The following is a 27,538-nucleotide window of genomic DNA, read 5'->3' as shown; positions in this document are numbered from 1 at the left end:
CATGAAGGCGTATTTTTAATCCAGTGTATGCATTCAAAATAACTATTATGCTTCAAATACCCATTTTGTTAAATATAAAACAAAGTACTCAATGCATACTGAAGCCTCAGTTCATAAATACAGTTTTATTTAATTGTGTCTGAGTCGTAAGATGTCTCTTCTATCACATCCTTCTTAGAATTTATTCAGGAAATCTCTTTGATCAGATTTAATCTCAATTAAAATATATTGTAACTAAATGTTTCGAGGATTTCCAGGCAAAGTCTTTCATATAACAATATCTTACACAGCTACAAATGCGAAATTTATGTTTCTCCCCCCCCCACACTCGTCTACCACATTTTCCTTCCTCGCTTTCTCCTTAAACGCAAGCCATCGGAGCCGAATATTCTGGTTTCTATTTCACACTTGACTATTGCTCCGAAAAACTTACAATGTAATACAAGTGCGAACTCTCTTTTTGAGAAGTAAAGAAGACTTAGATAAATTGATTCTCATTCTTTAGATAGTTGTGTGACGCGGATGTCAATCTTCCAGCTTTTCTTTCGAAAATGAATTCTGTTCCCCACTTTGAGTGTCAAGTCGACCAATCTGTGATTCCCAACTCGTGCACCTAAACACAGAATTGAAGTAACGTAAGTAGCGCAGCTATTTCTTTGTACTGTACTGATTTTATGTGAGGCTGCGTCACATAGAACGGTCTATTTAAATCAAAAGGAACAAACTTTTAGGAAGCTGTAAAGGCAATACTAAAAGAAAAGATCAAAACGTTCAGTTTTATCTTTTGTTATTTTTGATAAATCCTTTCAATCAATTGTAAAGGCGGTGTAATCAATAAATGACATTTTGGTTAAAGGAAAATAATTTTTAAATAAATGTTTTTCCTACATCGGGTTTATTTTACAAATCAAAATATAACTAATTAACAAAGTAGTGATTTAATGACAAAAAAATATCGGGTATAGTGAGATGGTTCTTTTTTGACTCCTCAACAGTAAAAGTTTTTGATTTTGTTCAAATACTCAGTACTAAATGCAATTGTTTATGGGGCCGAAAGCATGGTATATGAAATATAATTAGTTAATATTTTAGTTAACTATATAAGTTTTTAAATAATAATAAGTTTATTAAGGTCATAAAATTTCAGCGGTGGAAAAAGAATTTGTCACGCTAAGGAAAGGGGAGGTAAATTAAGATAGGTTATGTTACGTTCTAGATTTCCGGTGAATAAGCTGGCTGCACGGGCGTTTTAGTGGTTATCTTCATGTGTAACATGAACACGAGAGAGATCCCTTTAGAAGGTCTTCCACGAAGGTATCCCTCCTCTCAGACAGATAGCCCTTGTGTGCTTTGCCGTAATCAAACAAACCAAACCAAAGTCAAATTCCCTTCCAAGGGATGCCTTAAATAAAACACTTTCTAAAACGAAATCCCTTGTGCTCATGTTGTACATGGGAAATTCCGAAAACCCCCATCAACCAAGACTTTCAATCTCGAGGAACCGCAACTGTCAAAGAGGAATACCTATTCAGCAGTTATTGTACAAAGAAGGAAATGCAAACATATGATCTAGGCTTAATACCCCAGCTATTACAGCATTCAGAAACTCAAACGTTCACGAATTCCTAACCTGTTCGATGTGGAATTCATTGATATGGGCTTGATTGATTGTACTTCGATCCTGATTGGAGATGTGCGTTTATTTTGCGTATGAAAAGGAATACATAAAATACTATGTCGTCATGAAGGTCCTCGCATGTGGTTGGTGGCAGAATATGGAATGAAATGAGTATGCCAGAAGTAATGTTCTAGAATGTTATCATTCAAAACTGGCATAGCATTCTTGGTGGCTTGAGCACCTGAGTTATGTGTGTATTAACTTTAACTATCTTGTAGGGTTTATATTTATTTTAACTAGCATTTATTTTAAGTTTAAACTATCTTTCCTGTCAAGCCTTACTTTCCCCTGGAATTGCCAATGCCAGAATATGTAAATTTTAGTAGAACGCGCAAGGATTCAAATTATCAGCGGAAGTATTCTGATTTAAATAGAAGGAAACAAGTTCGGTGAGAGTGATATTCTTACTTAGCGAGCGCGGAGGTAGTTAGCGAGAATTGAAGAACCCCGCGTTGCGGCCTATGTGCTTGGCGGGAAGTTGTGGAAATTGTTCCAGTGAGCTTCAAGTCTGCTGAATTAGCAGCGGTATTGTAAAACACGGTGAGTTAGTTATTTTAGAGAGCCTCGTAGTTAGAATCTTGTCTTTATTTTCTTTTCAGGGTATTATTTTTATTTTGACTACCAAGTGGGCACAGTTTGTAAGCGTCAAGAGGACGCAATTGTAATTTATTACGTTGAATAAAAAGGGACGTAAACCCTTTACAAGACTCTGTGGTTTATACAAGCTTTCACAGTCACCCTTGGTTGCGTGCAAGTTGGAGGCGCGCAACGTTATATTGGCGCCCGAACACTTATCGAACTGAAATGGCCGAAAACTGGATGGAAGCCGCTGGACAACACCAAGAAATGACAACGCAGTTAGAAGGATTTGGATACCTGGTCCAGACTTTGAGAGCATCAATCAAGCCAAACGTCTATTTCGACGGAAAAAATTCGGTGTCCGTATTTTTAGAAGGTATAGAAAACCACTTTCAGCTCTACCCTGTGCCTGAAAGACAAAAAGTTGCCATCGCCACATCAGCACTAAGAGGACAGGCCGCGCTATGGTGGAAAAATATAGGCAAATTTCTTCTAGGTGAATTTGGAAGCCCGACGTATACATTTGAAAATTTCAAAAAATCGTTAGTAAAGGCCTTCCCCATAGTGAAAGATCGCGCACGGCTGGAAGCCGAGCTATATAGTTTCTATCAACGGGATACAGCAGAATTGACGGACTTTATTTTACGAAAAATCAAGCTAACGGATATGCTGTATGGGAAAAAAACCCGATGCGGAGATAATTGAAATAATATTACCAAGATATTTACCCGCTGTCCAAGACTACTTTGAAATTAGAAACCCAAGAACATTGCAGGAACTCTTCGAATTGGCGGTGAAGTTTCAAAATCGCAGAATCGCGGAAAGAGCGAGAGGGGAAACATATTCTCAAAGTACCCGAAGGAAGGAGGAAACCAGAAATGGAAATCGCTCTTATGGGGGAAAGAACTATCAAGCTAACGCATCGAAACTCGAAGGTCAAGGCCCAAAAAGAAGATTTGAAAATAAGCATCCGCGTACCCAGAAGACACAGATTGAAAGGAAAGCTTTAAACAACTAGAGGGGCCTGTGAAAGGGAGGGTCCAGACCCCGGAAGTTTTAAAAAAACCCTCAAATAGACATTTAAATACAGTCATCGTAAAAAACTCACAGCTACCAATTATACAAGTCCTGGTTGGCGATGTACCAGTAGAAGCCCTCATCGATACAGGAGCAGAAGGAAATTTCATGAGTGAAAAGTTCTTCAAAAAGAATTTTTATAGGATACGACTCTTTAAAACCAGAAATACGGAAATTATAGCGGCGCAAGGAAAAACATGTCACTGCATCGGGAAAGTATCATTAAACGTACAGGTAAAAGAGGAAAATCTCAAAGTATTAATTTTTGTGGTGAAACACCTGCAACACTCTCTTATTTTAGGTATGGACTTTTTAAGGGCCGCGAGGGCCAAATTAAATTTTCAAGATAGTTCCGTGGTGTTGGAGATGGACCAGAGGGTGGTGGAACCTGTGGAGACACCTGAATTGGACCTTAGCCATTTGAATGACCAGGAAAGTAAAGCAACACAGCAAGTGGTGAGTAATTTTTCTCATTTGTTTTCAGAAAAACCAGGAAACTGCCAGATCGTGACTCACAAGATTCAATTAAATGCCGAAAAACCTTGTAGGACTAAACCGTATCGCTATGATAAACAAAAAGACTTAATCATCGAAGAACATATTCAGGAGATGTTAAAGAATAAAATAATAACGCCCATAAATAGTGAGTACGCGAGTCCAGTCGTACTATGTAGGAAAAAGAACGAGTTTCCTCCTTCAGATAAAAGGGCTTGGAGGTTTGCTATCGATTATAGAAAACTAAATAGCATAACTAAATTCCCAGTTTACCCTTTGCCGGTTATAGACGAGATCATTAGACAGATCAAATCGACAAGATATATGTCTACTTTGGACTTAACGTCTGGCTACTATCAAATAGCTATGAGACCCGAAGATATACACAAAACCGCGTTTATAACAAAATCGGGCACTTATGCATTTTTACGCATGCCCTTTGGGTTGTGTGGGGCCCCATCAACTTTCCAGAGAGCTATGGACATTGTTCTAAAGCCTGTCCTAGGAAAATCAACTTTAATTTATCTAGATGATATAATTATAACGAGTAGTACGTTGGAACAACACATTAATGACCTCGAACAAGTTTTTAAATTATTAAAAGAGGCCGGTCTTACAATTAACGCCTCAAAATGCAAGTTCGCAACTAAAGAACTTAAATATCTCGGTTATAAAATTTCGCAAAAGGGTATAGAAACGCAAGATTCAAAAATAAAAGCTATTAAGAATTTCCCACCGCCCAACACCGCCAAGAAACTTTCGTCTTTCCTTGGATTATGTTCTTACTATCGATCTTTCATAAAAGATTTCGCTAATATTGTTGAACCACTCTTAGTAATCAAAAGAAAAAAGAGTAAATTTAAGTGGACAGCGGAAGCTAACACAGCTTTTGAAAGATTAAAAGAAGCGCTTATTAATGCCCCTGTTTTAAAATTCCCTGAGGGGGACGAAAACCTGGAAATTGCGGCAGATGCGTCAGACTATGCGGTGGGTGCGGTTCTTATGCAAAATAACAATCCTCTGGCATTTTTTAGTAAAACATTGAATCAGACACAAAGGAATTATACAGCTACAGAAAGAGAAACATTAGCCGTATTAATGGCTGTACACAAATTTCGAGTTTATTTCGGCAAGTCGCCAGTAACAGTCTTTTCGGATCATGCGGCTGTTGGTAGACTTTACTCGGGAAAAAACCTAACGCCCAGGTTAATAAGATGGGCTTTAAAACTCCAAGAATATAATATCACAATAAAATATAAACCGGGTAAGGAAAACAATGTAGCTGACGCACTTTCTCGTATAAAACTGGACGATGAAGGAAATGAACTTAAATGCGCTGTGTTGACTTCAAAAATTTTAGATTCTAGAGATACGGTTATTACTGAACTGAAAGCTGATCCTGAATTTGGAAATATCTATGCTTATTTGAAAGACCCCGAAAGCTTTGAGCACACAGATATCGATGCGATAAGAAATAGAGCAAAAAACTATGAAATAATAGATAATTTATTATTCTATACGAAAACAACAAACGAAAATCTTGAGTATAAGCCAGTCATCCCAGCCTCGCTTCGATTAAGCATTTTGAGGGAGTTGCACGAAAAAAAAACAGCGGGCCACCTCGGGGTCAGAAAGACTATAAAAAGGGTACGCGAGGCGGTATATTTCCCGCAATTATACAAAATAGTAACGGCGTATGTCAGGTCCTGCAATCAATGTCAGTTAATAAATGATATTAATTACAGCCCGGCCGGGTACTTAAATAGCATTCGCGCTACATTTCCGAATGAAATTTTAGGAATAGATCTCCTTGGTCCCTTCCCCCAGAGCGAGTTAAATAAAAATCGTTTTCTTTTAGTAATAGTAGATCATTTTTCAAAATGGATAGAAATTGTTCCTCTTAAACGCGCGTCAGCCAAAACAGTCGCAGATGCATTCTTACACAGATATATTTTAAAATACGGTGCACCGATAAAAGTCATTAGCGATAACGGAAAACAGTTCATTAGTCAAATATTTGAAAACATATGCAATGGACTTGGCATACGCCATATCAAAATGGTTCCGTATAGACCACAGGCTAACATAGCAGAAAGAGTTAATAAAAACATTGTAAAAATAATTCGCAGTTACGTTAGCACACATCACAAGCGCTGGGATGGCTACATAAATGCTTATGCTTATGCTTTAAGAACGGCACATCATGATACTACGGGAAAAACTCCAGCAGAATTATTTTTAGGCAGAAAGTTAATTACGCCTTTAGATAAATTATTCTTTGTGCAACAAAGAGAGCAGGAGTTTAAACAAAAGGACGTGCAAAAGCTAATTGATCAGGCGCTTAAAACCTCGGATACGGCAAGAAATAGGCAGAAAATTTATTATGATAGAAAACGCCGTGAAGCAGATTTTAAAGTTGGGGATAAAGTATTGAAGCGGAAATTTTCTTTATCAAGTGCCCCAGACAATTTTATGGCAAAGCTAGCTCCAAAGTTTGAAGGCCCCTATGTAATTCAGGAAATCAAAGGGGTAGTATTATATCTTAAGAACGACAGAGGGGAAATCTGTAAAGCAAGTCCCGACCAGGTGAAAAAATACTATAATCCAAATGATTTTGAAATCCTTAAAAGTTTCTTGCAGGACTCAAGTCTAAACGAAATAGAAGGGCCAGAGACTGCAACAACTATTCCACCACCCAAGAAACGGAGAACTGAAGAGAGACCTAGCACTTCTACAACCCGGACGTCGGTATCAAAAAGAAAAAATGATTTTCAAACTCCGGCGTTTAAGAAAAACAAAAATACAGATGAACCGGGTAAAGAAACCGTGGGAAAGACGAAAACACCACCTACAAAGGATGGCAGGAGAAATTACACATCAAGGAGAACGCGCACACGGCCACAGAGTCAGGTGCCAGCAAGGCCGCCGTTCCGGAAACTGAAACGCCAGCAGGAGGCACAAAAATACGAGGAACAGAAGAAATTCAAGAAGGACTCCAGACCGGAGGATGTCAAGACCAGCCGTTCCAGGCAGAAACGCAAAGGCCAACAACCAGACGATTACTCCGTCAAGAGGCCAGCATGTAGAGGACGCAAAAGAAAAAGCAACGGGTACGACACTCGGAGATCAATAAGGAGAAGATTGACTTCCATGAAACCTCTAACTTGGGATCAATTTTGTCAAAAACGGATGACGGAATTTCAAGCATCGAATACTCAAAGATAAGTTAAAACCTTCTATAAATTTTTCTTTCTGTTTTGTTCCGAAATGTTATGCATAAGTACGAAGTTCTATGTTTTGACGAAAGTCAATATGTCTCGGTTGAGACTTAGTTTTGTTTTACTTTAGTTAGCTAAGGCAAAAGTATTATTTTCTTTAAGTGTAAAAGCTAAAAACAAGCATTTTCTGTTGGTCGAAAGACTAATTCTGTTATGTTAAAGCCAAAATTTGGCCGAAGATAAAAATAACTTCGTATTCTTGCATTAATAAGAATTTTAGTTTCAGAGCCGCCAGCTTGGCGAAGAATGAGTAAAGTAAAAATTTATTTTCTCTTATTCATTTTATGGTAAATTGTAAAAAGCATATGTATTAAAAATTTGTAAATGTATGTAAATACTTTAAGGTTATGTAAAAGTAGAATTTAGTCTAGAAGCATAAAATTGTAGATGCTAAAAGTGAATGCTTAAAAGCAATGAAGTCAAAATTTAAGTAGTAAATTGTAGATAAAGTCATGCTTTAGAGCGAAAGCCTGCATGTTTAAAGATGAATGAGGGGGAAGTTAGAATGAATGTGTTTTGTAGGGTTCTCCACCTACATTTGAATTTTTAAGACTATTAAAGTAGCTCATTGAGTTGTAGAATGTCGAGTAAGGTGTGTCTATTTGGTTGTTGAATTCTAACAAATCATGGTGGTTAGGGGAAGTGTTGTAAGACTAAAACACGAATATTCCCGTTTGACACCACACACGGTGGAGAGCCAGGGTAAAGTTAAATTAATGCTTGAAAAGTTGAATGAATGTGAAGTAAGCAATAACTAAGAAAAACGAATCGTTAAAAACAAAAATTTATTGTGTCAAGAAAGTGTAAATTATAATGTATGTAGAAAGATACTGATACTTATTCCTTCCAGATGCTGGAAGGAAAGACCAAGATTGATTGATGAAGTCCAGGAAAAGTTGCTGTAAGAAGAAAGCTTTGTAACGAGCAAAAGAATTTTAGTATATAATTGTTACATAAGATTTTTTTTTTTTGTGTAAACGAGGCTTTCGCCAGTTAGTTCAGAATTAGATAAACTTACAACAGGTCGTTTGTAGGACCTGCTTCCAAGTTTTCCAAATTCTGGCAGCGGCAAATGTAGGGTTTATATTTATTTTAACTAACATTTATTTTAAGTTTAAACTATCTTTCCTGTCAAGCCTTACTTTCCCCTGGAATTGCCAATGCCAGAATATGTAAATTTTAGTAGAACGCGCAAGGATTCAAATTATCAGCGGAAGTATTCTGATTTAAATAGAAGGAAACAAGTTCGGTGAGAGTGATATTCTTACTTAGCGAGCGCGGAGGTAGTTAGCGAGAATTGAAGAACCCCGCGTTGCGGCCTATGTGCTTGGCGGGAAGTTGTGGAAATTGTTCCAGTGAGCTTCAAGTCTGCTGAATTAGCAGCGGTATTGTAAAACACGGTGAGTTAGTTATTTTAGAGAGCCTCGTAGTTAGAATCTTGTCTTTATTTTCTTTTCAGGGTATTATTTTTATTTTGACTACCAAGTGGGCACAGTTTGTAAGCGTCAAGAGGACGCAATTGTAATTTATTACGTTGAATAAAAAGGGACGTAAACCCTTTACAAGACTCTGTGGTTTATACAAGCTTTCACAGTCACCCTTGGTTGCGTGCAAGTTGGAGGCGCGCAACGTTATAATCTATTTCCTGATATCAGTTATTCCTGAAGTGTAAGTGCATTTCATACTGTAAATAACCATATCTTCAATGCAAAATCCTTAGCGGTAAGTACCTTTAAATCCATTAAATAATATATCGTTGCTTGCAAAAGTATTTGCAAAACGAGAAGCTTCCTGAATCATCAAACAAAGGTACATGAGGTATATGCAGCCTCTTGAGCCGTATTTACTGTCTTACTAGGAACATAATATTACAGTTGTGATGTATGGGTGACGCTAACCAGCAAGATGTATAGAGGACGCTGGTTCTCAATCTGAACATAATGTATTCTTTTGCAAAGTTTTATGCTGGCTCTCAAAGATTGGAAACTGATTTAAAAAAAGAACCAACGCCATACTAGAGGAAACGTAGAGTCTCTCCTACAGAAAAATAATACAAGACATTCGTTCTTCTACTCCAAATTTACCATGGCGAAACTCAAAGAGACTATTCGTCTGTTAAAGTGTGGTAAAATCCCTAGACAGGATAACATTCATGCGAAATTTTTGAAGACTGTAGGACCTATTGCTCGTTTGGCTCTTCTTGCGCTTCTGAACAAGAGCTAGCGCAGCGGTGTTCCCTCTACTTGAGTGAAAGTTACTGTTATTTCTATATTAAAGAAGAACAAATTAACTGTTACAGACCTGCAGTTTAGTACTGCAGTATTAACAGTTTCCTTGACCTGCATCTTGGCTGTGATCATGGAGCGCATGATTACACTAGGATTGACTTGTTTTTAGGAGCATGATAATTTATCATCTCCTGCGCAGCCGATTTTATACCTTATAACTATACACCTCAGCACATTGCCAACTTTAGCCAAGACGTCAAGAACTCACTAGATGAATGCAAGTCCACCTTGGCAGCTTTTGTGGTCTTTAAATTCGACTAAGAAAGAGTCAATCGTTTAAGGCTTATCGGAAAACTCCCCTCCATTGGTGTAGATGGCAAAATGCTGGCTTGGATCAGCAGTTTTATAACCTAAGGATTTATTAGGGCTAAAGGCAAAGCATGTTCCTTTTAGACAGATGAAAGCTGGTCTCCCTGTAATGAGCCGCTTATGATTTAATATTTATATAAACGATTTGCCTGATATTCTGATGTCTGACCTTGCAGTTAAGATTACACTCTTCGCTGACGATCTAGTCTTATGGAACCGTGCTCCAAAGAATCGGAAGCAAAGTCTGAATGTCAATCTCAATGATGCCTTGGGGAGATTGGATCTTTGGTGTATGAATAATAACATGATTTTAAACCTAGGCCAAAACAAATTGCCAGTTTTTTAACTTGAATAAACAGCGTATTTTACTTCACCTTCTTTACCGTGGTGAAGAATCTCTGTTTAGCAGTAACGTTACCTACTAGGTATGCAAAAGCGATTCACGTCTGAATTGAAATGAACATATTTCATATATAGAGGAAAAACCGGAAGAAATCACTGACAATTTTAAAAGGACTGGCGGGCTTCCGATGAGCGTGTAACACAGAAACTCTCATAAATACATGTAAAATGTATATTCAACTATTATTTTATTACTGTAATGAAGTTTTTGGAGACTGCTTCCATCAGTACAGTCGACGTTTTGGCAAGATTACAAAACCAATTCCTTCGCCTAATAACAGGTGCAGTTAAATCCACCCCCTTAGCGGCTGTGGAAGCGTTGACCAATATTTCTCTTGCCATGAACGACATTTGTAAAAATGCTGCAATTTTGTTTCAAAAACGTTGTAGTTTCCCAGATGATAAATATTGGAGTTATTGCAATTTTAGCAATGATAGAAATTTGAAGACACAAGTGTGTTTCAATCAAATTGGTTATAAATTAGCAGAAGACCTAGACCTTGTTCGAGAAATGAATGTAATGACTGTAATTTTGTGTCATTTTGTGTCACCTCTGTGTATATTTTGAACTGAATGGAAAACCTGATAAGAATGAGATGTCTACTGCCTAGATCAGAGCCATTGCTTATGAAACTGTTGAGAAATGATATCCCTGTAAACTCTGAACTGATGGATCCATGATTGAATCATTTACTGGAGATGCTGCAAGAATCTATTGTAACTATTTTGCATTATGTAAGGAGCGGGATGTGATACTATCAGAAGTTAAAGCTATATTTATTGCTTTGAAAAGCTCCTAAAGTAATTTTCCTCGGGCTTTTTTTTTTTTTTTTTTTTTTTTTTTTTTTTTTGTCCGATAGCAAAGTCGCTTTGCAGGCTTTCTAAAGCAACAACTTTTGTACTTCCGAACGAATTTACGAATGTAGGAAGATTCTCAACGCTCTGGCTGAGTTGTCTTGCAGTGGATTCCTGCTCATTGTGGCATCGAGGGAAATGAAAGAGCCGTTTCCTCGCAAAGAAAGGAACGACTATTCTACAAACCACTAATAATCGTATGACTTTTAATTCTGAAAAACTCCTAATTGAATTAGAATTTAAGAGGAAGTTTACCTGCTATCTATTAAATAAAGCCAAGGGAAAGGCCTATAAGTGTTTCACTAGTTCAAACCCCGTTATTCCAGATTCTTCTTACCCTGTAGCCGTGGCGTTATTTTGTCTTTTGACTGGCCACGGTTTTCTGAATATCTATCTTTTTAAAATTCGACTTGGGGTCTCTTCTGTCTGTATTCTTTGTAACTCTGGACAGTCCATGGATAAGGAGCACATTGGCGAATGCATTGTGCAATTATCTTTTAATTCTATTATTAAGTATTGGGAAGCCATATCAATGCTAATGGCTTAGTGGCCAATTATCTGGCATTTGTATAAACAAATAAATAATGTATTCCTTGCTCGTGGGGCTTACGATTCTGGTTAGAATAAGATTGCCTTGAAATTTTGCACTAAAAAACACAAGGCCTATGCTAGGGAAAAAAACACATAAATCTTCACTAAATTTTGACTAGCAATGACCAGTATTGCTAGTCAAAAAATCACATTTTCATTTTGCGTGCTGCAGAAATTGTACAAAAACATGTTCGTTCGCCAATTGCATTTCCTAGAGATTTCACATTCATAAAAAGTTTCACTTCCTATTAATGATCCCAATTGTAATCCATCTTTACATTCCAGCTTTTAAACACATTATTTCACACTTTCTTCGTCTTTGTCAAGAGATGGCAGCAATAGCTTTTCCTTTTCCTTAGCTGGAATATTTCTCGAATTTTCGCCTATTGTCACCACTTAAGCACATGCTTCTCCTTCGTGATTTTCATTGCTGCAGCTGAAGTAGATGATTCTATTTAACGTTCGAAAGTAATTCTACAAATTTACGTTACTTATATTGATTTTGATTCTTATTGCTTCAGTATCTTGCACATAACTGGAAGTGTTATAACCAGTAGCTCATTTCACTCTTGATACTGAAAAAGTTCCCAGTAGCCAATTAAAAATCTCACTATTTTTTCTTTCAAGGAAATGAACTGTCATGTAGATGCGTCCGTACATTGGCCATACATTAGTTTATAACCTCACATTTACACTGCCATGAATAAATAAAAATAAATCCTTATCTTTAACAAATTACTTTGGTTTTCATAGAACATTCTTTATATGCTTGAGAAAAAATATAATTCAATAGAAACAATTTCCTTACTTTTTCAAAAGGAATCCATGTTTAAAATTTCATACTAAAAATATCCATGCTAAAATTATTAAATATAAACTTTAAAAGGAAGCGTGCTGCCCCTTGTACTCTTCCAACCACAGTACACTTGCTTATATGACCTCGTCAAAACCTTGAATGGTGTTGCCATGCCATTTGTGGAATTTTGCCTACAGCTTATATCATATTTTTTCTTTTCAAATTCTTGGCTCGGGAACTCCGTTGCCGTCCAATTTTTGAAAATCCTTCTTCTTTTCTTTGACTCGAGCTTCAAGGAACAAAGAATGAAAATAAAGGGAAAAATATCAGTTATGTGCAAAACAAGCTTCTTCTTTTTGAAACGAAAGATTTTGGTATAAATAAAATAGTATCTTGTATTAGAATTGGCTTTGAAGACCTAACTAAAGAAAAGACAAAGGTTTGGAAACTAAGATAAGCTTTAGCTTTAATCCTCTAGGCAGCAGAATATGTTATGTTGTAAATAAATTAGAACAATGTAGTTGTAAATACGTAAAAGAAGCGAAACGAAACAGAGTTATATTTTAATATGCTAAATATTTAATGAATTTCATCCGTAAATTTAAGGTAGTTTATGTTCAATCAATTAAACTTTCTCTGTCGTATGGTAAAGTAATTACCAGTCAAATGTTTTTAAATAAAATGAGATTACTTTAAAATAACACTGAACGTAATCGGCTTACGCATGAATGTTTTCCGCATTTTAATTAAAAGGAAACTGTTCTCCAAGCATTAATTAAGAAAAAAACTCGCCAACTCAACCGGCATAAAAACAGTTACTTAAAAATGTATAACATGTTCTGTTAAAGCGTCGATTGAGTTCGTGTTGTTTCTGGTCCACTGGCTTTAAGCCGTCTTTTTTCAGAAAATTTATATTTTCCAATCTTTTTTTTTATTTTTATTATTTTTAGACTGTTTCAAAAACATGCTTTGGACTTAATTTTTATTCCCATGCAGATTGCGCAGTAAATTAGGCGGGGATTAACTTTTAAAATCGAATGCAACTTCAAATGTGTGTTTCTAAGAAAATGAAACAGAGAAAAAAAAGCGGAAGCAACACGGGATGGAACTCAACATTTTGCAAGCCAAACTCAATGAAATTTTCCTTTTAGAAATGACCTAGTCTCTTAAAAGCGTTGTTGCGATGCAGAAATGTTTTTATTTCTTCGAGTGAGTGGAATATTATACGCAATTTAAACTCACGCAGTTAAAGAAGGGAAGCCATGGAAGCATATTATACTTCTTCTTTTTAATTTTGATGACTGATTTGATCTCCTTTACTTAAGGGACATGCTGCAAGTTCCTGTGATATGACAGTGTTTTTATGATATTTTCGTTCAACAAGCATAACGTGCTTATACGGACCTTGCAATTTAAAAAGAATTATTTATTTCCGTCTCAAATATTGAACATATGTTCCTTAGATTGCAGAGTCTATGACTGGCTACACGACTGGTTCTATCTTTATCTGAACCACTAAATCAGCTGCATACAGCAAAGCCGAGCTTAGAATATCAAATATAATCTAAAGAAAGTGTTTAGCATCAACTATGCAACTACGTGAATACTAAATCAACCACGCGGCATAAATTTAGAACTAACTCTCCTATTCCTAATTCTTAAAACTGCCGCTAAAGCACTGTTTCCAACTAACTTAGATTTGCATAGATTTGCATACACGTCATTAAATTTATCCTGATGGAGAAGAATCATCATCCACCAACTTTTAGTTTCGGAATGGGGCACTGTAGAGACATTAGGATTTCTTCGAAACATGAACAATTGATGAAATTCGTGAAAAATGAGCAATGCCCTCCCCGGGACTCGAACCTAGACTTCTCGAATACTTGCCGAGTGTGCTACCTTTACACCATGAAGGCATGCAGAAAGGAGGGAGAATGAGGTGTCTTATGGTTATGCCTAATTTCTGTGCATGGAGCTCATAGTTTCCAGTAAAATTATTGTCAGTGTCTATACTGTATCTATACTATACTTTTCATTTTACGCTGGCGGTCAGTCGCTCACAGAAAAGATATAAATACTTCACAAAGTAAATTTTAGACGCACAGTATATTAATTCTTCCCGTGATCTGCATTATTAATGCAGTACATTGATAACTTTAACCAGTTTTTTGTTACATGTATTTTTTATTGATTTGTGCATGATATTTTTTATTATGTATATTTTTATTATGTATATTTTTATTATTCGATTATTATTTTTATTTTCTTATTATGTATATTTTTTATTGATATGTATAGTAGCAGAGGAATTAATACTGAGGATAGAAATTCAGTAAGTAAATATTTAGAGAGTTTATTTTAAATACAGACTAAATATAGAAATAAGTTACAATACCCTTCTTATCAGCAAAGAAGTTACAGCTGCAAGAACGAAAAAATATAAGCTTTGAAGGCTAATTCAAAATGAGGAAAGGAATATAATGGCCTCTCTTGGTTTAGTTAAAGGATATAAATGCTTAGGATTTACTGTGAATTTAAGAAGTAAAATGCTAAATGCAGTTATTTCATTTAATATATTATTAAAATATTTTTGCTGTTTTTTTAATTTAATTGTTTTGCAATACTGGTAGTTTTAAAAAAATGTCTGTTTAGCGTTTATAAAATTTTTCCCGTAATTTGACTGATAATCCTATAATATTACAGACAAATCTATTCAGTAATAAAATGGAACGAAATAGTCATAAATTAAATATTTAAGGTTAACTTTTGCAATTCGAAGACTCTTATCGTCTACATGTATAAAAAAGATTTAAAATCAGGTCATTTCGGGGAAAGAAAATTGCAGTTGTGAGCATGTATAAACTTGTACACAAATGCGTGTCATGAGCACGAGCGATTCTCATAGTCTGAGTACTTGCTTTCTGAAATATGTTATTGAGCCCTATTAACCCTATTAGCGTCTTCATTTTCCTTTCATTTCCTTCTTCTCGTTAATTATTTTCCATCTTTTGCTCAGTTACATCTCGTCCTATTGTCTATCTCATTTGCCATATTTTCGTTTCTTTTTGAATTTATGTAGTTATTTATATATTTTTACGACTGTAAGCGTGCCTTTTGAGTTGTCTTGAATAAATACTGGCCAATAAATTGTGTTTAGATACTTCGTCAAGTGCTGTCGTCGTTATTCACTCCAAATCCGCGAACCCTTACCGTACGTAACGAAGAAAGAAACAATATGCTTTTTCGAGTTTTAGTGTGTGATTATTTGCTGAAAAAGCGAACTTCTTTTTGAAACGGATCATTATTGGAAGTTGAAAATGGATACTACGCAATAATGTTACAAAAAAGGTCATGGGATAAGACAAAAGAACGTTCTTCTGTAACATTGGGAGGAGATTTTGCATGGTCAGACTACAAAGGTGATGAATTATTGTCAGCATTATTATTTGGTGAATTTTTGTCACCAAATCAGACTATGAATTCGGAAAATACTCTTCCTAAATGGCAGTTTTAAAAGCAGAAATTGAAGCAAAGCGCCCAGAACTGCCCATTTGTTGAGTTGTTGAGGTATTGTCTTCCATCATGATAATGTTTGACCCCATATTACGAATGTCAGAAAAAGACTTATTAAATATGGCTAGATGTTTTCCGTCATCCCACATATCCACTAGACCTTGCCCCACTAGTTTTAATCTCTTCAGGTCAATTCAAATTCTTTGAATGTCTTAAAGCTTCTTTGGAGATTTTACAACAGCATTTCACCTTTTTTATGACTCAATAGCTCAATAACCTTAATAATTAAAATTATTTTTAGAAAAGTATTTTTTCAGCTGTTGAAGAGATGAGAAAAAGTCATAGTATAAAAGGGTGCTTATGTGATTGTATGGAAATTTCTTTTATGTTTTTGTACGGCTTCATTTATATTTTCACCTAAAAGTAGCAGGCAGAACTTTCCGGTTGAATCAATAACATATGTTACGGTGAAACACCGAAATCTGGAGAATGTCGACTTTCACCGGTGAATGTCAACTTCACATAGTCTCTTGGTGTATGTCCGAAATATTTTCCAAATACTCTTAATTCTGACTTACATCGGTCAATGTCGACATTCACCATGTACTAATGCTGAATGTTGAACATATAACAATATTATATTTTCTTCTCCGTAATTCAGTCGCGAATAAACGCATTTGAAACTTGAAATAAGAACTTAAGAGCATGAGAACCTAAAACACACAATACATTCAAAATGAGAAAGGAAAATAATAGAAATTAAAAACTTACTTAATTATACAGTACGTTCTAAATGAGAAAATAAAATAACAGTAATAAAAAACTTACTAAATTATGTGATTCAAATCTTATTTATTGCAACAACTTAAACTATTATGGCACTTTTTGACCTCTCTTTTCGACTTTCACCAGAGCATATCTGTGATTATCGACATACACCGGTGAGGGTCTGAATATACAAGAATGTAGTGAAATATTCGGTCTTTCACCGACGTATTTGGTGAATGTTGATATTCTCCAATGAAAGTCGACATTCTCCAATTTCGGTTTTTCACGGTAACATATACAACATACACAAAATTATCCATTTACAAAGTTTCTTAAAATAAGATTACAGAATTGGTGGGGTAAGAGGCACACCCACGGTGGTGGAATAAAATTATGTTTTCTAAAGTATCGGCCACGTCTGTCTTATAGTGTCATTTTCCTAACTACGCAGTACTGCCTCTCAACGGTAATCCGTTGCAACTTTCTTTCATCAAGTTATCTTATTACAATAACGGCACAGTCTTATTAGTTTCAAATTACTGGACAAATAGCTAAACATATAAATTTTATCTCAGAAGTACTACAGAAAATAATCTTAATAAAAATATCTCACAATGTCGTTATGTATCCCTTCATACTGAAGCTGAATACATTAATCATTTTGTATAAAACAGAAATAAAATATGTGTTTGATAATATACGGCAACTGCACCTTTATTGACGTATTCAATGCACATCAATCGAAAATTTACGGAAAACGTAAGTTCTGACTTTTGATTGTTTATAGAATGTAATGGAACATATAATATTAAAAAGTTTATTTTTCTTAAAATTATTCAGTATTCAAACCTCTTCTTAACATAATGTATAAGTACTTCGTTTTATCTAATAAAAATGGCAGTTCCTGACACTAACATATTCATATTATTTATTTAAGGCACTGGAACACATTCTGAAATCCCTGAATCATTGCTTATCTTCAGACGTTTCTTGCGCTCAACTACACGTCGATCATGGGGACATTCTGAAAGACATGAAACAATGGGATGACGCCGCTCAGGTAATTAACTTGTAGCATTTTTCCCTTCTTATCGTCGTAAATTCTGACGGAGGTGAATACATATTTCATTCAATTCGAGTATTAGTTCAACGAAGGTTAAAACTATATTCAGGACATATAGAATACTAAAATTATATTTAAACAGATAACTGAACATTCAGCTCATTTGAATGTATAATTATGTTCGCTTGAAAAGATTAGCATTCCGATTCATTACATTGATTTTAGTTCGATTGGAAACCGTTCTTTGAAGTACAGTGCCTATCGTTTCTCATAAAGGAAATATTCTGATTACTTAAATTCTATTGAGATTTATTAAATAGATGAAACGAAGTGGAACGAGGCATTTTCTATTTGGATAGAAATGTTTGTTGGCAGCATACAAGGATTTTTCTAATCAAGTTAATCTATTTTGTTGCTTACCATTTGCATCTTATATTTATACTTGTAGAAACTATTCATTTCGTCTTTGCAAATATTAAATGTGTGATAAATGTTGCTATATTTATAGATGCTACGAAAACGTACCTCGTTCCATTAAATACTTTGGAAACATATTTATTATGTAAAAGATATATGCCAATTTATATTTAACGCTTATGAAATCTAAAATGACGAATTCTTCTGAATATAAAGCTGCTTCCCATAAAAGAGAATCCTATAGTTTATTAAGCAGACTTACACACAGAAGATGGTAAGCTTGAATGCACAGTTCATACATGTGTGCTGTAGCTTTATATAATAAAAATAACAATAGTTTTAAGTACCCATCCATGAAGTAAAAGTAAGGAAATACGCTTCTTTCAAACTTATGCTTAAAGTGCAAGTGAAAAATCTTAAGTGTTTCTAAAATATTAATCTCTGCTAAAAAAACGGGTAGGGCTTTTTAGTTGGCTATTTTAAGAAAATATAATCTTTTTAGTAGGCAATATTGTTAAGTATACAGGAATTTATTAAGCCTACATTGTTATGTTCAATATATTACAAAATTTTATGAGTTGCCATATTTATGCTAAATTCCAGTCATTCAAAGAAAATAGTTCCTCTCGCCATTTTTTATAAAATTTTGACTTTTTCGATGCTATCTACACAATATACTTTCTTTTCTTGGATTAATTTGAACTTTTCAGGTGTATGCTATTTTTTATGCTAGTTATATAAATAGCGCGTAAAGCGTCTACCGTTGGTTTCGCGTATTTGTTTCCAGCTTAGTATGCAAAATCTTCTAGTCCATGACCTCCTCGGTCCACGATGAGCTCATTATCGACTATCATGCGGAAGGTAATAGTCATAGTTTCTTGTTACTTACAGGGTGATCCGAGAGTCATAAGTACTTTAAAAACTTGCATTTCAGAAAATTTACAATTAATGGTAAAGCGATTAGCACAGAACTCTCTAAAATTACTGCAGTGACGAAAGTTTAAAATATTGTAACGTAATTATTTTATTTACATTTATAACCATTAGATAGTGTGGTACCATATAATTCCATAGCTTTACCTCCATTTTTGAACTAGCATTATGGCAAATTAGCATTCCTATTGTGTCCCCTCCGTTACTTTCGAGAACGCATTATAGGCTCGTGCAACGCTGAAAAGGACCTCGCCGTACTCAAAAGATTCTCTTTAATCAGGGGTCACCGTAAAATCTGAGCTTTGACCTCAGTCGAATTTATGATTTTCTCGTCCGTGAATGCCTAAGTTGTTGTTATCTAAGGAAGATGGTAACTATTGTCGCTTAAATTTTGTTCGAATGATTCTTAACTAAGTGCTTCTTCACAAGATTACAGCAAATTATATCTTATGATTTGAGAGGACAAGTCATGTGGTTACATAAAAAAAAATATAACATAAATGGTAGCCTAAAACCTTTTGCAGCCTCCCACTACATCAAACATAAATATTTATTCATATTCTAAATTTCAAAAAATATTCCTTTTGCCTATTTTGCATATTGCTTTACAATACAGGTGATGATGCTTATGTCCAAATTACTTATGTGAACAGTATAAATAAAACCATTCACGTAATCTGATTGAACAAATCTAGAAAAGTAACTGACGAATGATCTAACTATTGCTAAATACTGCAGTTTTTTTCAGTTGCAAATAGTCTACTGATGCTAAGAGAACGGAGGGTTAATCATATTATTTTCTTCTCTTGTAATTATTCACAGTTAAATTAATTTCAAGATAAATCTATTTTAGTGCAACCTAATTTATCCTATACTGCTTTCACTGATTAATCTTGAACATGGTTGGCAATGCCTTTACTCAGTGTTCCAAATGTTTTATCGCTGACGTTAAATTGAAATCATTTTGAATGCAGTTTACTTGTTAACCCTTTCCGGCACGCTACCTTTAAAAGTCAGAGTTTTGATAAAAATAAAAGGTAGGCAGTCTAATTAGGCCTAGAGGAGTACACGAGTAAAATTTTGTGAAGATAGCACTTATCGTTTTATTTCTGTGGGTGTGCCCAAAGCGGCACACTGATTGAATACAGCTTCGAAAAGAGTGTTGAAACGAACATTGTTATCAATGAACTGACCAACAGCTGAGATGCAAAGAAACTTAGAATACAAAATCTCAGTTTTCCTAGATTATCGGTGAGCCCGGTCTGGGCACAACTAGGGTTCGCCGTTTGATTTTAGGCAAGATTTCAAGGTTAAAATTTAAAACTAATGTATAATACGGCGATTAGCATACAGCCAAAAGAAAAACATAGAAATTTCTTTTCAAGCAATTCTTTTTATACCCTAAAAAAATCTGGAAGGTTTCTTTGAAAAATGAGGGTCTTAAAAAACTAAACATGGCTGAAATATATGGACTGGTTTGTGTTGAGCAGCCATCAACTATAAATAAAGAAGGTTCAGAGTAACCTATAGTAAACAAAAATCCTTTTTCATTCAATTTTTCTGCGCGTACAGAAGGAAAATTGTAGCTGTGTCCAGGCCGGACACACTGTGCCGCAAAGGGTTAAATGGTAGATCCGTTTCATTTCTGCATTCCTAGTCATGCTGTGTCTACTTTAACATGGCGTTTTGGTTTTATATTAATAACTTCAGAAAGAACGTAGCACTAACAAATATATTACTGGTAGAAATATTTTTTATTTAATGCATTTTTCCATAGAAATACTTTCTTGTTGTGTTAGAATATTATCTAGCGGAAGGAATTTTATTTTATAGAGATAAAGAATTATAACTTGTCTCTCAGACTCCATGTATTTGATATTTGATGTCTTTAAGGCCGTTAACCCTTCTGGATGCGTACAGAACTGCTTACGGGTTTTTCTTGTTTTTACTGTTAAAAATGTGAAGAAGGACTGAAATATTTTTATAAAACAATTTTAATTTTTTTATCTGATATATCATTTGACATTGTACTATAATTCGATTATTAGTTTCTTTACATTTCTATTTTGATCGTAATTTTCCGTCCTTTCATCTTGCAATCATCATCAAAGTATTACATATTAAGAAAGTATGGTTCCTTTCTTGACGTAAACCTAGGTGTTATAAAATGGTGTAAAATTCCTGGAAAACTTCAAAAGTTTTTGGTAAGCGTTGCAGCCGTATTGAGTTATTGTATTTTTTTTCTATTCAGTATGAATGCAATCTGGCAATTTGTATTGGCTGTTCCTATTATATTTGCACGTGACTGATTATGTAATAAATATTTTCCTTTAAAGATTGTTTAATTTGATATTGCTTGAATGTTTATAACTTTAATTTTCAGAGTTATAGAATGGCAATTCAACTGGATCCGAAACTGTCTCATGCTCATGTAAATCTAGCTGTCATTAATCATCTCCAGGTACAGTACAAGTTCTATATTTACGTAACGGATGTTAAAGATAATTCTTTCATTAAATGCGTAATTTCTGTATTAAGTGTGGTGATAGGTAAGTTTCAGGTACGTAGTAATCGTGCGCATTAAAGTTATGTTTATTTAAATCATGCGTAGCATTTGTTAATCACATAGATTAGGTGCAAGAAAGACAGCTTTGTTCAAATTTTTAGTTTGCTGACTAGGAATTCATTGAATGAAGATGGGCATTAGAAGAGATAAATGTTCAGCTCAAATATCAGATCAAAATTTAAAACAAAACCTAAAAATATAATCGTAAGTCCATTAATAAACATTTGCGCATACGAAACAATAAAAAAAGATAAAAATAGGAAAATACGTAAAAGCGAAGAAAAAGGCTTAAAACACAATCTTTTCTTTTTTTAAACTATTAAAAACCGCAAAATTCGTTGCACTGTGTAGGGTTTATATTTATTTTAACTAACATTTATTTTAAGTTTAAACTATCTTTCCTGTCAAGCCTTACTTTCCCCTGGAACTGCCAACGCCAGAGTATGTAAATTTTAGTAGAACGCGCAAGGATTCAAATTATCAGCGGAAGTATTCTGAGTTAAATAGAAAGGAAACGAGTTCGAGGTGTGCTGTTCGTACTTCACGAGCGCGGAGGTAGTTAGCCAGAAATTGAAGAACCCTGCGTTTCGGCCTGTGTGCTTGCCTTGGAGAATTGTTAATCGTTCATAGTGATATTCAAAGTTTGCTGAATTAGCAGCGGTATTGTGAAACGCGGTCAGGTTAGTTACTTTTAGAGAGCCTCGTAGTTAGTCTTGTTATTAGTTTCTTTTCAGGTTCTTATTTTTATTTTACCGCCGAGTCGGCGTAGTTTGTGAGCGTCAAGAGCACGCAATTGTAACTTCTTAATTTGAATAAAAAGGGACTTAAACCCTTAGCAAGACTTTGTCATTTTTCCAGTTTCAACAGTCACCTCTTGGTTGCGTGCAAGTTGGAGGCGCGCAACTCTACAACTGCAAAAGGATCAAGCCAGTGAAAAGGAAAATTAAATATTTACATAGGGTAAAGGAAATATATACGTAACAATCATCTTCAGAATGAGTTATACGTAATTCAGGCAAAACTTACATAAGTAAAATGAAACAAACGAAATAAATACGTGAAATATAATATCAACTATACAAATGCTCATAATCCTATATATATATATATATATATATATATATAGATAGATAGATAGATATAACCCAAATCTCATTATGTGGAAAAGTTTTAAAATTGCTTTTTTAATAAATATTTGCGAAACTGCAAGCTGTCATTTGGCTTAAATTTTTACAAAGAATTAAAATTTTGATAAATGTTGGATTTAAAACTTGGAGCTTAGAATATTCGGTATTTAGTGAAGGAGGGGCTGCCGCCTAGGGTGTAAATTCCATTTAACCAGGTTTTAAAAGAAGCTTATCTGTAGTTCATTTCCTCCCCCCATAGAATACAAAGCAAAGAATGTCACTGTAGATACATTCGTCGAACAAACTGTGAAGAAACAGGGTAAGCATGAATAGATATCCATCCATACCCACTTAAGGGAAAAAGAATTAATGAACAAATCTGACTTAAACTATATTTAACTAAAAATCTATTCAACCTCTTGAGTGAAATTGTAAATTGTTAATGTAATCTTTTTTCCAAGATAATCTGATTTATTTGCTACATTAAATACTATGCATTATTAGTGAAATGCCATGTTAACTGGAAATATAATAATAAAAGAATGGTTTTCAATTCAAAACTTGTATCTGAATACTCATAACTCTATTTAAACTCATTACTCTAAAGTAATTGAGAAAGTAAAACAATTTAATGATGAATAAAAATTGAACCATCATTATGTCATTAAAATTGCACTGAATAACAGCTAAATAGCATTCGAAATGAAATAGCAAATCTTTGCTAATTTTGGTACATTGAAAGAAAGTATGGCAGTTACTAAGGATTATTAATCCAAATTTGAAGAAGTTGTGGGGGGAGTTCTAATCAAAAATGTATCATGTGACCACAAATTGCGAAGAATTTGCGCTTATGACAAAGATTAGTTTTATCTTAATATCTTTAACAAATAATCTTTAACAATAAATCCATTATTCTTACTTTTCCGTATTTATTGATTAATTTTGAATGCTTATGAAGAATGCTTATGAAGATAAATAAATGCTTATGAAGGAACAGAAATTTACATCCATGCCTTCTCCGAGATTCGAACCAGGGCCCTCCAGTACGGCAATCAGTGTTTCCGTCTGAGCGGCCTGTGACAGTGAAGATAAAAAGAATAACATGATAGATTAATAAACGTAAAATCCTATAAATTTCGAATTCTTAGTGCTAAAAACTTATTCATTTAAACTGGTGAATAAATTATTTATATTAAGATTTACTGTAGTATGTTTCGTTTTAAATTAGAAGATTTACATCTGTTTCTTTACTTTTACTGTGAACTTAAGGCTCATTATTTTTCGGTAACCTGTAAACTCGATATTTTTTAGATATGATGTGAACTTCTTTATAATGCACATCTATAACAATTTAAAGCTTGTATAGAAAACTAATGAATATCAAATATTTTCTTTGAGCATTCTGGATAATGAATTACTAAAAGAAAGGAAAAAAGCGCATTTCACTCGCAGTTTCTAATTTATAATATGCAAATTCAAATGTTCAGGTATGTGATTGGGTTACAGATCAAACAAATGGCTCTCGAGAATTCACTACTTCGCTTGAAATTAATAGTCACTTCGACAGAATTCTCATTATCCTTGCTGCCAATTAATATGTATGTATACAAGCTACGCATGCTGGGAGTGTTTGAATAGGGAGGAAGAGTATATTCGTAGGTATAAATAACGAGTGACGAAGTTGCAAGAGGAATTTTAATGAGGCACAGGTAGTTTGAATTTTAAGCACAATTGCACGAATTGCAATGGAAAATATATTAACGAAATTATACATAGGAATTTTCGTAAAAGTTAGTTTCATGCAAATAATTTAGGTCGCTAAACAAAGATAGATATATATATATATATATATATCCTCCGAGTTTAGTATTTATCAAAATGGAATGCCTATCACGTTTCGTATTGCATCTTTTAAGTAATTTAACATATTTAAACATTAATTTATTTGACACTGAGTAATCTCACAGCCTCATACTTTAAAAACTGCAAGTATTTTTTTCTTTGATTTCTTCATTTTAAACTCCTAATTTCCTCTTGTTATATTAGGTGACTTAAACTGGATACAATCGATATTTAAAGAGTGTTAATGTATATAATCCACTTAAAAAAAATCTTCACTTAGCACGTTTTTAAAACATTGCATTAAAATACACTCCTGCTCAAAAAAAAAAAAAAAATGCGACAAATGCAAAACACGGAATAAAGCAAAACCTATTTAATGGATATGCCTGAAATTGATACAAGAGGTTGGTGTGGCATTACTAAGCTACAGTACAGCAGATATACAAAAGCACATAAATTACGACATCGCGAAAGACATACAAAAACACATGTATTACATACATCGCGAAAGAACAAATGAGTGTGAAGAATACGAGATGATACCCTCAAGCTAATAATGGGTATGATACCCTCAAGCTGATATGCACACTTGGCAACAGCGAAGCAAGCTGGTTGTAATGTCTTTGACAGCTTGTTGTGGCAGTAGCCCCCATTTCTGCAGTAATGCATGTCGGAGCTCATGAAGGATGCCTGGCGTCACTATCCCTTGCTCCAACATGTCCCGCATATGCTCTATGGAAATCAGGTCAAGCGATCTAGCATGTCAAGGCAGATGTGAAAGGGCTTCACTCTTCAAATAACAGCGCACCACTGCTGTTCTATGCGGACAGGCGTTCTCGTCTATAAATATCGCGTCGGTACTAATTGCAGCTATAAAATGACTCACAAGAGGGTGTAGAATTTCTTCTCGATATCAGACGGCTGTGACGGAACCACCAGGAATCACGTAGAGGTCGGTGCGGCTGTTCGTCGCTATCAGAGCCTACACAAGTAAGCCTCCTCCTCTGTAATGGTCCCTTTCCACGATGTTTGGGGCCCGATAACATGTCCCTGCCTCACCCCATGTCTTTGCCCTTCGGGAATCGTTCTGGGTTTTAAGCGGTGACTCAGCCGTAAAGAGTAAGTGTCACCACTGCTCTGGTGTCCAACTACGACGTTCACGGGCACAATTCAACTGCGCTCTATGAGGACAAAGTAACACAAACTACAGGTCACCGGGATTACAGTCCATCTTCATGCAGTTTGGCGGGATATGAGCTGTCCTGCAGTAGCATACAGATGCGACGCCAGCTGTCCTGCTGTTAGTGATCTACGGCGTCTTGCACATAGCAACAGGAAGCGATTGTCTGCTGTTGTGGTAATCCCCCGACGTCCAGACCCACGTCTTCTGTAGGGGTTTTGATCCCTTCGGTAAGGATTCCACGGTCTGTTGATGGCACTATGATGCACATTCAGCACTTTCACAACAGCCAATTGTCTTGCAAAAGCTTACAACATCCCGACAGTCCTTCAACGCATTTCTTCGTGCAAATGGTGTCTTCGGCTCATGCTTTCAGCTTTGGCTATCTCAGATTACACGAAACTATCACTGCTTGCGAACTGAAGGGTCGGTCCTTTAAAAAGGGACCAGCATAACCTTTTTAAGGAGTTGTAATGTGACTAGGATATTGCATTTTATGTTAATATTGGTCGTTTATTTGCCTTTGGCGATGCAACCTCATATGTGAATTGTATGTTTTAATTCTCTTTTTTTATATTCTCATCTTTTCTTTTAGCGCAAATTGCTTATTTTTTTAGCACGGGTATATTAAAGCATTTAAAAAATAAGCGTGAGCCTTCCTTTGAGACTAAAAACTAGTTCCACAGCGAAAAATGTTTTGATGAATTTTGCTCTATAGCATTAAATTAAAATATGGAAATCTTTCTATAAAAATACATTTAATTTTTCTACATGTGAAAGAACCTTTCTTTATTTTCTTAATTAAATATGTTTAGTATAATTCCATATCTTAATGAAAAGTAAATTAGTTTACGGTGGATTAAAATGTCATAAATAAGAAATAAGTTGTCTGCATCGGTAACAGTGATGCATACTGAAATTTATTTTCTCTTACTAATGAAGCTTAGAGACAGCTTTTACTTTTTTTCGTAAACTTTTAACGCATCCGTTTGCTTTTACATATCGATGTGTTCTGGAGATTGTATTTCATTTTTTACCGTCATCAAAAATTGTTTTTATACTGAATGAGTTAAAATGTAGTTTATGTTATTTTTAAATGTTGGAAACGTTTTTTCGTTTTATCTTTTTTTTTATTATGTAGGGAGAGTGTCATCAAGCGCTTCGTCACTATCATGAAGCATACATGCTAGATCCGGACAACCAATTGCTTCACGAGAACATGAGAAAGCTGAAACTTCATCTAGTTGATGGCTCCGGCACGTGTGAAGGAAGTCAACCAGCCACTTGTAAGAGCCGGTGACAACCAGTCAAAGGTCATGGCTTGGGACCATTCATGACTTATACAGCTGCTTCGATGAAATGAATTAAAGAAAATACTGGAAAAAAAAGAAAAAAAAAGAAAAAAAAGATGTTGTATAAGAACGTAAAGAATTGTTGTTCGTTTAGATGGCCGTGGCGTATAGTGAAATATTGTGTGTGAATTTTTTTGATTTTGATACGTAATAAATTTATTGGTATTTCTTATCTTTCCTTACTGTTATTCATTGTATTTTATATAAAAAATTGGTCAGGTATTAAACAGAAAAAGGAACGCCTCAATTGTATTTTTCTTTTACCCCATATGGAATAAATATTGCGTGCAACACTCTCCAGCTCACTAAGAAACGGAGATAAGCTATAGATCTATGATCAATGCTTACTGCATACGCACTTGTGCTGGGAAAAAGCAAGAAAAAATTCACCGTTCCTTATATTTTCCTCTCACGCCAAAGAACGCG

General features: G+C 34.8%; 1 protein-coding gene across 1 annotated transcript in view; it reads left to right on the top strand.

Annotated features, from left to right (window-relative positions):
• The window catches only part of LOC118197709 (protein O-mannosyl-transferase TMTC1-like), a 441,210-nt gene extending 413,926 nt beyond the window's left edge, over window positions 1–27,284 (top strand). The window contains exons 16-18 of the mRNA XM_085808444.1: window positions 17,570–17,692; window positions 21,429–21,506; window positions 26,902–27,284. Coding sequence (XP_085664570.1) covers window positions 17,570–17,692; window positions 21,429–21,506; window positions 26,902–27,060 — 360 coding nt within the window. The 3' untranslated portion in view covers window positions 27,061–27,284. The remainder of the gene's footprint in view (window positions 1–17,569; window positions 17,693–21,428; window positions 21,507–26,901) is intronic.
• The last annotated feature ends 254 nt before the right edge of the window (window positions 27,285–27,538 follow it).

This window comes from Stegodyphus dumicola, chromosome X1 (assembly GCF_044657685.1).
Source record: "Stegodyphus dumicola isolate Sdum_Otavi_A_Nest chromosome X1, ASM4465768v1".
Taxonomy (NCBI): Eukaryota; Metazoa; Arthropoda; class Arachnida; order Araneae; family Eresidae; genus Stegodyphus; species Stegodyphus dumicola.
This window is presented reverse-complemented; position numbering and strand designations above follow the sequence as displayed.